The sequence below is a fragment of the Danio aesculapii genome, chromosome 16, assembly GCF_903798145.1.
Source record: "Danio aesculapii chromosome 16, fDanAes4.1, whole genome shotgun sequence".
Classification (NCBI taxonomy): Eukaryota; Metazoa; Chordata; class Actinopteri; order Cypriniformes; family Danionidae; genus Danio; species Danio aesculapii.
In genome coordinates this window covers 44,366,307-44,380,861 of record NC_079450.1, presented here as the reverse complement: position 1 = coordinate 44,380,861, position 14,555 = coordinate 44,366,307, and the positions used below count along the sequence as shown (strand labels likewise).

At 37.7% G+C, this 14,555-nt stretch overlaps 1 protein-coding gene across 1 annotated transcript in view; it reads right to left on the bottom strand.

The window, feature by feature from the left end:
• The window catches only part of ccr8.1 (chemokine (C-C motif) receptor 8.1), a 13,638-nt gene extending 1,573 nt beyond the window's left edge, over nt 1–12,065 (bottom strand). Inside the window, exons 1-3 of the mRNA XM_056476103.1 lie at nt 11,877–12,065; nt 9,250–9,269; nt 51–125 (exon numbers count right to left, since the gene is read on the bottom strand). Coding sequence (XP_056332078.1) covers nt 51–125; nt 9,250–9,269; nt 11,877–12,065 — 284 coding nt within the window. The remainder of the gene's footprint in view (nt 1–50; nt 126–9,249; nt 9,270–11,876) is intronic.
• Nucleotides 12,066–14,555: the final 2,490 nt, after the last annotated feature.

Below are 14,555 nucleotides of genomic sequence, written 5' to 3'. Positions count from 1 at the left end.
CAAAACAAGAGCGCAATCTTTAATAATACAAAGATATGATATGACCTCACAGGTAAAGTGTATGATCTTTCAGATCAGGGATGCTGCTGTTTGCCATTTCAGTCCAAAGTAGCTGTGCGGCGATGCTGTTAATGACAGAGACAAAACAATTATTAATTCATACCTGTTGTTAGTAAAATCAGTACCTTACAATAACTGCCCTTGGTCATGGCTTTTAGAATCTGTTGTGCTTCTGTACTTAAATGAAATATTCATTCATTTTATTTTCGGCTTAGTCCCTTTATTAATCTGGGGTCGCCACAAAGGAATGAACCACCAACTTATCCAGCATGTTTTACACAGCAGAAGCCCTTCCAGTTGCAACCCATCACTGGGAAACACACATACACACTCATACACTATGGAAAACTTAGCTTACCTCATTCACCTGTACCACATGTCTTTGGACTTGTGGGGGAAACCGGAGCACCCAGAGGAAACCCACGTGAATGCAGGGAGAACATGTAAACTCCACACAGAAATGCCAACTGACCCAGCCGAGGCTTGAACCAGCGACCTTCTTGCTATGAGGTGCCACCACTACCTACTGTGTCGCCTAAATCAAATATGTTGTCTGATTATTGCAAGCAACTTTATATACAGGGGTTGGACAACCAAAATTAAATATTGGCCAATTTACTGTTCGAGTGTTTGTGGCTAAATTTGAACAGCCTGGTGGGCAATCTTCATTGATTCCACATTCCACCAGTAAGAGCAGAGCGCGAAGGTATTTCTTTTAAACATTTTAATACACAGTTGTACAAAACATTATGCGTCACATATTAGAGTTTAAAAGAAGACAAATTGTTGGTGCGCATCTTGCTGGCGCATCTGTGACCAAGACAACAAGTCTTTGTAATTTATCAAGAGCAGTGGTGTAAAGTAACTAAATACAAATACTCTAATTGCTACAACAAATTACTGTAATTCAGTATTTTTTTCTCAGTAATTGTAATTTACTGAGTAATTTTAAAAATGTGTACTTTTACTTTTCCTTGAGTACATTTTTAGTTTAGTATATTGTACTTTTACTCCTCTACTTTCCTTCAACCTGCAGTGACTACTTTATTTTTTCTTGTCTATGGGGATTAGAAAAATCATTCCTGCGAGTCCAATCAAATCACACATAGAAGGTAAATCGCATCATAATAACTACATCAAGACATGGGCGATTTATAATTGCAGCAAACTGTTTGGAAGTACTCAAAGAAAATGTCTTTACACACATTGACCCAGAGACTGTTTTTATGCATGTCATTGATGACAAGATGACGGATGTTTACTGTATAATGACCGAAATGGCCTTAAACACCCAGCAGGCACAAGACGTCAACATGACAACAGATTGACATTGTACCCCAACGTCATGGGGACGTTGCATTTTGTTTGGAAATGAAAATTGTATTGACATCAGAACTCAATGTCAGGCCAACGTCAATGTCCAACTTCCAACCTAAAACCAACTAAATATCAACGTCTAATGATGTGACAGTTTGACGTTGTGTGGACATTACCACTATTGACATTTATCAGATGTTGGACTTACCTTATGTTACCAGATGTTGCCATACCTGATAAATAAATGCTAGTATTTGACATCAATATGATGTTGATTTAAGATTTAAGTCGACGTTGGATTTTGGTTACTTTCTAACAACATAAAATCGACCAAATATCAACGTCATTTAACGTCATCATTGGACATAAAAATAACATTGTCCTTAGATGCTGACTGGTTGAATTTTGTTCACCTGACGTCACAACCTAAATCTAACCTAATATTAAAGTCTTATGATGTTGTGTGCCTGCTGGGCAATATTTAAATGCACTACAGAATGCTACGTTTACACACATATACAAATTACATGTAAATGCATCAGCTTTTAACAGCGTAAAACTCACTACTCACTACTCTTAAAAAGGGCTACTTTTTACTCATACTTTGAGTAATATTTACAATCGATACTTTTTACTCTACTTGCACTACATTTTTACGCAAGTAATGGTACTTTTTACTTGAGAATAATTTTTCAGAACTCTTTCCACCACTGATCAACAGCCATGGTATCCAGGGTAATATCAGCATACCTCCAAGAAGGACGAACCACATCTAACAGGAGTAACTATGGACCCAAGAGGAAGTTGTCTAAAAGGGATATCCTGGTGCTAACCAGGATTAAATGCAAAAAAAAAAAACATAAAACCACAACTGCCCAACTCACTGCAGAATTAAATCTGCACCTCAGCTCTCCTGTTTCCACCACAACTGTTTGGGGTGCAACATCATGGCATTCCCTAAGACCAATACTTGTGCTAAATGGGTGCATCACTGCCAAAGACTTCTGAACCATTCTGAAGGACCATGTGCACGCAATGGTTTAAACATTGTATCCTGAAGGCGGTGTCATGTTTCAGGATGATAATGCACCAATACCCACAGCAAGACTGGTGACAGTGATTTGATGAACATGAAAGTGAAGTTGAACATCTCCCATGCCCTACCCAGTCACCAGATATAAATATTATTAAGACACTTTTGTGTGTTTTGGAGGAGCGAGTCTGGAAATGTTTTCCTCCACCAGCATAACGTAGTGACCTGGTCACTATTTTCCAAGAAGAATGGATCAAAATCCCTGTGGTCATTGTGCGGATTGAATCTATCATTCTCAAGACAAAGTTGATGCTGTATTAGCCGCAAAAGGATGCTACACCATTCTAATGAATTGTTGTGGTCAAAAACCAGGAATTTCAGTTTCATTGTTCAACCCTGTAAAAATATATATTGTTGTGGACCACCCAAGGGATACACAGTGTCAACCTAAAGTCAGCACAACCACACACACCTGAAGGAATCATGCCAGAAGTTTGTTTCTCCCTCACCTCCAATTAATGGAGCACCATTCACCTGCACAGCCTCCCTCCAATGGCACATTCACTCTTATTACCTGTCAATAAAATCTCACCGGGGCTGTTAATCTGCAACTTGTACCTTAGCATTCACTCTTTTTGAAAATTTCATCATCCACAGAACACTGTTGCTGTTTTTCATAGAGAACCATCCCACTTGCTCTTCCATGCAAGCTGTAGTGTGCCGATATGAAGGAGCTCATCTGCTGGCTCACTGAAGTCACGCCCCACCAGAAATCTACAGAGCAGGTGGTCAAAAGTCTGTAAGCCCCACCCCACACTTTGCTCCATGATCTGCGGACCACAGCCCACCACTATCTCACCAAGCTCAGTCACCTAGATGACATCGAAGCATACGTCCACACACTCAACATGATTGCTAACAGGGAGTTATGGGACAAAACTGAGTGGGCTCAGCTGCTAGCACCATTCCTGATGAGGGAATCCCAACAAGCCTAATATGCATTACAAGCTCCCCAAAATGAAGACTTTGGGGCTTATCTCCTATGATGAATTTAGAAGTCCTTTAATTGCGGTTTTATGATTAACACCTTACAGTGCAAGCCCATGCCACCCAGATGATGCCGTGCCCCTTGAGTATGTGCAACACAGCCAGCTTAGCCAAGCTGGGTGAACTCGCAGAACTGGTGCACCTCTCGGTCTCTTAGATTTTGCCGGGAGCTCCAAAGCATATGGTGAAGATGGGCAGAAAGGATGCGCAACCTGTGTTTACAGTGATACCCAGCATGTACCCACCGAACCACCATGTGACAATCACCACAGAAACGGCAGCTTGGTCAGTGATGGTTGGAATCTTCTAGGTCCTGAAGGTTTCAGTGCTGCTGGGACAAGATTGATCCAGCTTTGAACAGCTCTACGCTTCTACAAGACCCCTCCACCAGGCCAACATGAAGACCATTGTCCCCTTAAACAGATTTTGTGGTAGGTAGATGCAGAGGATGGGAGTGACTGGGACCTTCTGTTACCATATGTTCTCTTTAAAGTTGTGAAAAACCAAAGCCAGCCCCAGGCTTGTTGGATGTCAACAGAATAATGCCATATGTCAAAGAACATCTGGCTATATCCCAGCATTCCCTGTAATAGGCTTTATGACTAGCCTGCTCAAAAATGTGAATTTTTAAGCAGGTGACCAAGTCGTCATACTCCTACCCACAACCACCGCCAAGTTTCTTGTGTGCTGGCAGAGGCCGGGCACAGTGATTAAAAGATCATTTCTGTCAACTATAAAGTGCATAAGCCTGGATGCCAGTGGGAGGAGAAAAAAAATTCACATGAACGTGCAGAAATGCTGGATAGATTTCCAGGGTGAGATCGATGCTTACACCCAGGAAGGTCCTCCCATTGTCGCAATGGGTGAGCAACTGGCGACAAATCAGAAGACTGAGCTGGAAACCCTTGTCAGTTAGTTCCAGGATTTGTTCAATGGCAAGCCTGAGAGGACCAAAATTTAGCAGCAAGAGATCCACCGCTCAGAGAAGTCATCCATCTGTGGCCCTATCAGTTCCCAGATGCTTAACAGCTGGCTATTGAGGAAGAGGTCACCCATATAAATGATCTGGCCATCAATGAACTCTCCTGCAGCCCATGGTCCAGGTCCACCTTAGACCTCACTAAAGTCTACTGGCAGGTGCCCCTCTTCCCCAGTACTAAAATGGCATTCAGCATTCCCAGCGGCCACTGGGATTACCAGGTGCTTCCATTCAGCCTCCATAACACACCTGCCACATTCCAATATGGACATCCTGTTCCCAGAACATTCGCTTAAAAGATAGGATAACATTTTCTAGAAACATTCTAACCACATTCGCTGGTAACAATTTTAGAACATTATATTCTAACATTCTTATAACATTATTAGTAGGTAGTTTTCTTTAAGTTCCCAGAATGTTCTCTTTAATAGTAGGAAAATATTCTCTAGAAACATTCTAAATACGTTTCAAAGTAGCATTCACTGTAAAAAGATGTCCGTGATTTTAACAGTAATAGTCTGTACAATCTACAGTGAAAACCTGATAAATGATTAACAGCTCATTTCTGTACAAAATACGGAAAATAACTGTAACAGATCTAACCTTTGTTTTCGAGAAGCTAATCAGTGTCTGAAATCTCACCACACCCTCATTCACTAGTCCCTAAATTAGTCAATTAGTTGAGTCCACTAGACAGAGTGAATGAACACAAATGACTGAATGATGAACACCTGCTGTTAACAAGCCCAATCACTGAAGGAAAGAACAAGAAATAAAACTACAAACACAGCCGCACACCAAACCAACTGAATTAAAACAGAGGATTCAACAACTCCATTAAATAACAGCATTATCAGCTTCACTGATTACAGTTTGACTTCAACTCTCTCATATCTGCAAGAATATTTGATAATTAACAGAGAATTATATTTTTATTGAAAATGTTTCATTTGACCTCACCATCATGGAGATCAGAGGCTGCATTATTTGAGCTCTTGAACCTTAAAACTGCAGTCACACTGGACTTTTTCCTCCCATAGACTTCCATTCATACTCACGCGAATGTGTCGTACCGGAAACACAGGGTCATGCGTTAAGTTTCGCAGTTCGCTGCGGTGCAAACTTCAAGCTTGGTGAACTCTAACCTGTGAAATTGCATCACTTGACTGCGTGAGACCAATCAAGGACCAAAACAGGACCTCTCTAGACAGAAATTTAAAACATGGAACAATCGCTAGCTTTTTTAAATGTCTAATCATCTTGTTTAATCCCGCCCCTTTTCGCAGCGCCATACAACAGAATTTCGCACACACAAAGCCCAGTGTGACCGAGCTTTACTCTTCTATCTTAATGTTTCTCTGGCTGTTATAATGGTGTTTCTGAAACTCATCAGCTATAACAAGAAAGGCAAAGAGAAACTATACTGTGTGTACTTGATCATTACAGATACCGTTTCTAGAATTCTATAAGTTAAGTCATAGAAAATAGCTTTATTTGATATTGTTTGGGATGTTACAGCTTGCCATAGAGTTTTACATTTAAAATTTAATTATTTTCATGCACAAAACCTTGAGATCTCCTGCTGCACCTAATGACATAGACATCAAGAATCAGGATATGAACCTCAACCATGGGTGCTAAAAAAAAAAAAGCTGCTTAATTCATTCATGCTGCAATGCATGCTGGGTGCCAGCATAGTACAAAAATCTCAGCAAGCATTGCAGCATGAATATATTATGCAGCTTAAAGTTCTTACAATCTCTTTTCCTTTATTTTATGTTGTTTTTTTATTTTTTTTTTTTTTTTTGGGGGGGGGTAATATTTCAGTAGATTGTTTTGTGTTGTTCTGGGTTGATTTTTATTTTTTTGTTTGTCACCATTATTGAGAATCAAAGACTAATTGTTGATGTCTGTGTATCTTGAGCTCTGCTGTAGATCAAACATTATCATTATGAATGGTGTATTAGCAGACTAATTATATAGATTTTCCTTTTGACTTTCCATGCTATACAAATAGTGTGATTAACACAATTAATTATAGCAGCCAAAATTAAAACTGGTGTTAGAACAAATAGTTGAATAGCCCAACTAAAGCAGACTCTGTCCTCCATCATGGTGACTTCAAATGAACAACAAAAATTTCCTTAAGAGCATTTGTTCATGTGACAGAAATAAAGTCAAAGGTCAGTAATAAGTGAAGCTCCTGATGTTTGTGTTGTTTAATGATCACTGTTGATATATTGAGAAATTACATTTTTACTGAGTAATTTGTTTTATTTTTATTAATTATTAATTCATTTAGAGTTTTATTTTCAGTTGATTTCATCTTTGGTTTTGGCTGTGCTTATTTGTGTTTTTCTTTCCTTCAGTGATTTTGCTGTTAACAGTTGTTCATCAATAACTATCAATCCTCCTTTAATTAGAGACTTAATTATCTCATTAACTTCATCACTGTCTGAGTGTTCAACCCTCTGTAGTAAGGACACTAGTGAGGATTTTGCTCTGGGATTTGAGGGGTTAAATGTGTTCGATGAAAAATACAGACTATGGAATGTATTTTTAACAGAAATATTCTGTAAACTGAATTTACAAATGTAAAATATTAAAAACAGTAGATTACTGGCAACCACAGCTGCTGGTATTTTTCCATAAATTTAATGTTGCTGCAACATTATACTTTAACATTATTATAACGTTTTATCGTATTGTTTTATTTCACTTCCCAGAGCATTCTCTTAAAAGACAGGTAAATGTTCTCTAAAACATTCTAATCCCGTTTAATGGTACCATTGTTAAAATATTATACTATAACATTTACAGCAGGTATTTTGTTCTAGTCCCCAGAAAGCCTTCTATAAAGTCAGGACAATATTCTCTAAATATTCTACATGTTAATAATATTGTTTCTTTTCTTTTTTTGTTTCCAAAATGTACAGTAACAATATGACAGACACAAAACACTCTCTATAACCATTTAAAATATTTAATTTTACTGTAGCAATGTGAAAAAGACAGTTTAAAGCACTGCATTTTCTTACATTCTTGTGCTCATTATAAAACGTGTAACAAATAAAACAAAAAAAGAAAACAATTTTAAAAATTAGGTATATTTAAAACAAGAATAATTTGCTGACACATAATACAAATTGTACTAGTTGTATGAAATACTAATTAATTGTCACTTTGAATCTGTTTGCTTTGCCTCTATTTTTTTAAGCAACTGGAGTAACTACATCAGTCGCGATCGTCTGATCTCATATGAAGCAAGAGCTCACGATGGCATATGATGACGTGTGCAGGTGCTGTAGTGCTGTCCCATTTCTTAGGGGTAAATTTTGAAGGGGTAGAGGTACAAAAATAGAATTGGGATTGGGCCTTAATATCAACAATATCGTAAAGCAGATCTAACATCAGATAAGAACTATGAAACCTGTTAAGTGATTTGCCACTGGGGGCATTCTGAGTGAACCAGCAAGATTCACGAGAATTTGTGCACTCAATTAACAGCACAAAATAAATGGGTTTACCTCTGACACCATACATGTAACACTACAGTATAATTCAATAACTCTGAAGTGAATTATTGCATGTAAAAATTTGTTACTGCAACTGCTCTAGATACCAGTGCTGATAAAGTCTTTTCATGAGCAATTGAAAAACAACTCAACACTTATCACAGGCAGTTGGTAGATAAATAATAAAAGCTTGTTATTTTTAAGCTGAACCCAAAGGGCAATTTCTGAAACTGAATTCTAGGCTACTTCTCTGCTCTTTGAAACAGGGGTTAGGGTTAACAGTGAGCATATATTGAGTCCATTCAAAATGTTGCCGGTTCAATGAAACTCAGTGAGGTTCAAACAGCATTCCCTAGTTGTAAATTCCATAAAAATGATTCCGCAGTGAAAGGAAAAATTAGTCAGCAGATTTCTGCAGACCATTAGTCCAACATTTATTTAGTAAAGTAAATGTGTGTGTAAATACATATTTATTAAGTTTTTATATTAATTCCAGTAATATTATTGAATAATACGCAAATATTTAAGATTTATTTACAATACAGCTTTTAAATAAATATTTTCTGTCATTTAGTAGGCTATATTAGAATATATGTGAATTTACCAAACAAATGGTTCGAATTGAATTAGCATTTTAAACCTTAAATAATTTTATTATGGCTGCATGGTGGCACAGTGGGTAGCACGTTCGCCTCACAGCAAGAAGGTCACTGGTTCGAGTCTCAGCTGGGTCAGTTGGTGTTTCTGTGTGGAGTTTGCATGTTCTCTCTGTGATGGCGTGGGTTTCCACCGGGTGCTCCGGTTTCCCCAACAAGTCCAAAGACATGCGGTACAGGTGAAATGGGTAGGCTAAATTGTCCGTAGTGTATGAGTGTGAATGAGTGTGTGTATGGATGTTTCCCAGTGATGGGTTGCAGCTGGAAGGGCATCCCCTGCGTAAAACATATGCTGGATAAGTTGGCGGTTCATTCTGCTGTGGCAACCCCAGATTAATAAAGGGACTAAGCTAAAAATAAAATGAATGAATAGTTTTATTATTATTATTTTAATGTGTTATATTTTTACTTATTAAACTCTTAAAATCATTCCACATCTGCAGATTTTTTATTATTTTTTTTACAATAATCTGAGCAGAAACCATGTCAGCAGATTCTGTCTGGCTCTATACATATGGCCCATAAAAACAGTGGATGTAGTATGAGGCAGAACAGTTGAAAAGAAGTCATATAATGTTTACTTTTACTTTCGGTTTCTCGCAAAGTTAATTAACGACAAAAGGAAAAAGGCGAGAGGTCTACCTGAAAGGAGGAACACGTGACTAGAATCAAATCTTGTGAGAACAGCTGTGGGCGACTTCTGTTGTTGATGAGTTTGATAACGGAGACGAGGGTACTTCTTTAGTTCTTTTTCGCGCATCCCCCTTTCTTTCCTCGTTTCCTTTTATCTCTTCCTTTTCTCACATCTTAGCTCCCACTAGAGGAAAGAATGCAAGGGAAAAATTAGCTTATTTTGAAAGGAAATCGAAGCTAAACATTTGTGAAGTGGAACGTTATTGCACTCGAGCGTCACTTCACAGCTTTATCCACTGCGTTTAAGGGATGTGACCTTAAGCTGTTTGATAATGACAAAAATAGAGTTTACGGTTTGTTCAAACTGCTAAGCTACAACAGGAGTTTTTTTGTGCGTGTGTGTGAGACGTAAATCGCGAGGATGCTGGAGTACCATCCGACACAAGATAAAAACGCCAGGCTAAAGCCTTGTGAATTTAATAATTATGATTTACCAACACGAAATCGTGTCCTTAGAAGTCTTACTGCATACCTAAGTTTTTACTAGCTGTGGTCTATTGTTGCATAATATAATTTTATCTTATTGAGTAATTTGTTTATATTACTAATAGTTGTCAAATTGTGTATCTAGATTATCGTTATATGGCACTTTTAAAATATGCATTGTGGAGAGTAAATATCTGACAAGCGTATACAGTAGCCTACATACACAAAAATACACCACAATGCACAGAAACACCACATGATCTTTTTTGTTGTTTGTTCAATTTTATTTCATGAAATACATTATTATAAAACTTATTATAACTATATTTATTATTTTTAGCACTTATTATTTTTAGCACTCAGAAAATATAGCACAAATAGGGCAAAAATCAAGAAAACAGGCTTTGGCTATTTATAGTTTTGGTGATGACATACCTTTATTAGGTGAGGTAAACAATGAAAAACTAATTTACAATGGAAAGTTTAAGATTCCTTGTCTTAACAATGGTGTTTTGCATATGCATTCTGGTTGGATGAAGAAACTATTAAACGTTTTTTTTTTACAGCACTAGTATGTAATTTAATAATGGTCACATACATGGAAAAAAAGTAGTGTTTAGGGTAATTACACAGCGTAGTGGGAAAAAACTATTAGTTCATGATATATAAAGCAATAATGGTAAAATACTGAACCTTTTGTAAAACATTACCCTTTATTGTAAATGGGACAAAGGTAATACTTAGAGGCAGCACGGTGGCACAGTGGGTAGCCTCACAGCAAGAAGGTTGCTGGTTCGAGCCTCGGCTGAGTCAGTTGGCATTTCCATGTGGAGTTTGCATGTTCTCCCCGTGTTCGTGTAGGTTTCCTCCGGGGGCTCCGGTTGCAGCTGGAAGGGCATTCACTGTGTAAAACATATGCTGGATAAGTTGCCAGTTCATTCCACTGTGGCGACCCCAGATTATTAAAAGGACTAAGTCGAAAAGAAAATGAATGAAGATAGTACTTAGGAGCTGCCTGAGGTACAATTTAAACTTATACAGTCACTTTTTCTCTGTTGCTGCATTGCCACATTCACAGTCTTACAAATAAATGCCATAAAGCTGATTTTATCCATGATAAGTCTATCTTTATTGATCTTTTTTGCAACGTGGTTGTCCATCCATCCATTTTCTTCTACTTATCTTGGGCCAGGTCATGGGGCAGCATGTCTCAGGAGAGAACCTCAGATTTCCCTCTCTCCAGACACTTCCTCCAAGACGTGCCCAGGCAGGCCAAGAGACATAGGCTGTTTCTCAATTTCTAGAAGGCAGAGAACGGACTTACGTTCTTGTGGAGACCATTCTTGCCAGGTGTCCTCAGAAGAATGAACTCGGGAGACCACGAGAACAGAGAACGCGTCCTTTTGAGAAATGAGATGCTGCGTTCTTATTGATGGTCACGTGACCTTCGCACGTTTTTAATGGAAAATTATTTAAACATTACAACATTCATACAACGATTTATTGTTTTTCCCCTTTTCAAAATATATACCATGCATAAAAACATTATAAATATATGTTGGACAATATAAATAAAACAGATTTTAACACGAATTTCAGCAAACAAACACATTTAATGTGTTTATTTGTTTATTAAGATGTGCATGGTAATGTTTTCTTTTACCGTTTCATTTAAGGAAACTCCTGAGGTAAATAAGTGATATCATTACACGAGGATGCAAGACCACTGAAGAACGCATATTAAGAAACAGCCCCAGTCCCTCCAGAGTGTCCTGGGTCTTCCTTGGGGCCTCCTCCCGGTGGAACACGCCCGGAACACCTCCCTAGGTAGGCATCCAAATCAGATGCTCGAGCCACCTAAGCTGGCTCCTGTCGATGTGAAGGAGCAGCGGCTCAACTCCAAGTTACTCCTGGGTGACAGAGCTCCTCATAATATCTCTGAGGGAGTGCACTGCCACCCTGCGAATGAAACTCATTTCAGGTGCTTGTATCTGAGATCTTGTACTTTCCGTCAAGACCCAAAGTTCATGACCATAGGTGACGGTAGGACTGTAGACTGACTGGTAAATTAAGAGCTTTTTTCCGGCTTAGCTGCATCTTTACCACAACTGACTGACCAATCCACCTGTCAATCTCATGATCCATCTTACCCTCACGCGTGAACAAAAACCCAAGACACTCAAAATCCTCCAGCTGGGGGTAAGGACTTCCCTCCAACCTGGAGATGGCAAGTCACTTATTTGGTAGAGCTCCATGGCCTGAGACTTGGAGGTGCTGATTCTCATCACTGCCGCAGCACATTCGGCAATAAACTGTCCCAGAGTAAGCTGAAGGTCCATGTCTGATAAAGCCAACAGAACAACATCATCTAAAGAATAGCAGAGATGAAATCCTGTAGTCGCCAAACTAGACTCCATCCGACTCCAGGTACACAGAGTGTATCTCTTCCACCCCCACTGCAGAGATTACAACTACCTCCGTGACCTTAGCTTAGGTGATGGGTGATTCAACCCCAGCCTCCTTAACGGAAGACATGTCAGTGGGATTGAAGATGTCCTCAAAGTATTCCTTCCACAGCCCGACAACATCACCAGTCAAGGTCAACAGCTCCCTGCTTCTGCTGTAAACAGTGTTGGTGTGGATCTACTTCCCTCTCCTGAGGCGTCGGAACACTTTGCCAGAATCTCTTTGATGCTGAGCAGTAGTCTTCCTCCATGGTCTCCCCGGACTCCTCCCAGTATTTTTTTTCTTCTGCAACTGTCTGAGCTGCAGCATGCTTGGCTTGTCAGAACCCATCAGCTCCCTCGGAAGTCCTACAGGTCAACCAAGCCTGGTAGAACTCCTTCAACTTGACATCATCCTTCTGGTGTCCACATGGTTTGTGAATTGCCACCCTACAGCCACAGCTCCTCACAGCAATAAAGTCAGAGAGGGCCTCCCCCTCTGTAAGCAGATCCAATTCACCACCAGGTGGCGATCAAATGACAGCTCTGCCTCTCTCTTTACACAAGTCAATCATGTGCACTGTCAAACCTGCAATGGCTTTGTTTTCCCCTAATGATAAAAATGTTTTAATATTAATTTACATAATTAATAATTTAAAAACTGCATGATGTGTTGTGTTATCTTTGACTAATATTTAAAATATAATTTTTAGCAATTTCTCAGTGAATATAGCCAATATTTTTTGTGTATTTAAACAAAACAGTTTTATTAAAGTTATATCTATTGAAGTTTGGTAACATAACAAATTTAAGATTATAAATATAAAATCGACAATACATTTAAATTTAAATAAGTTATTGCAAAAAATATTAATAATTGAAATTATATATATATATATATATATATATATATATATATATATATATATATATATATATATATATATATATATATATACACACATACACACACACACACAGTTGAAGTCAGAATTATTAGCCACCCCCCCTGTTTATTTTTTTCCCAATCTCTGTTTTTTTATTTTCTAAACATAATAGTTAATAACTCATTTCTAATATACGTATTTTATCTTTGCCATGATGACAGTAAATAATATTATACTAGATATTTATCAAGACACTTCTATACAGATTAAAGTAACATTTAAAGGCTTAACTTGGTTAATTAGTTTAACTAAGCAGGTTAGGGTAATTGGGCAAGTTATTGTATAATAATGGTTAGTTCTGTAGACTAATCGAAAAAATAAATAGCTTAAAGGGGCTAATAATTTTATCCCTAAAATGGTTTTTAAAAAATTAAAAACTGCTTTTATTCTAGCCAAAATAAAATAAGACTTTCTCTAGATGAAAAAAATATCATCAGACATACTGTGAAAATTTCCTTGCTATGTTCAACATCATTTGGGAAATATTTTAAAAGGAAAAAAAATTAAAAGTGGGCTAATAATTCTGACTCAACTGTATATAGTTTTGGTACTAATTGATCTAATGTATATGCACAAAAAAACTATTGTAAAGCATCCTGTAGAAAATATTGATTTAAAAGAGAGATCCGTGATGCTGAGCACTATATATAGTAAACACTTTCAGAATATTTGTCTAGATAATAAGGAATCTTAAACTAGTGGTTAGATATAAATGTACATGGCTCTTCAACACCAAGATTCTTTTCACTAACAAACTCAAATTATACAACTTAAAACTTCTGCAGCAAAATAAAGGAATTTGCTTTCAAGAGGGTGCAACCAGTTGTCATGGAAGAACAATATGAAAAATATATACAACATTAAACAACACTGCGCATATGAACAGATCTAGTCTTTTTTATTTTGTGCACCATCATTTGAGGCTTATTACAAACAAAGGGACATTCTGTTATCTTTTAATGTTGCTGTCTTGCAGAAATTTTCCGTGCAGAAAGATAGCATTTGATGAACTTAAATTTCAATCACATTTTGGCTTTAATATTCATATTGATTGCTAACCATTTTATAAAGGGACAAGGTACTGGTTTTATTGTAAAGCCACAGCTGTCAGTGTACGTTATTAATTAACAATGAAACTCAACAGTTCACAGCGAACTATAGCGGTGTTGATACAGAACCACATCACTATTGCTACTTGTGTGATATTGTAAGTTTGTAGATTAACATTATGATACAGGAGACCAATTTGTATGCATGGTTCTTATAGGCCCATCTAAAGTTTTGAAAACCATAACAAAAAAACTTTGGTAATCCAATTATAATACAACTGATTGCAAATGTTTTGCCATTAAACATTAAAATGTCTCCTAGTAGAGCAGTTTTGAGTTTGAGGATCTGAAACGGGTGCCTGATTATTAGAAAGACAGAATCTGTGTGG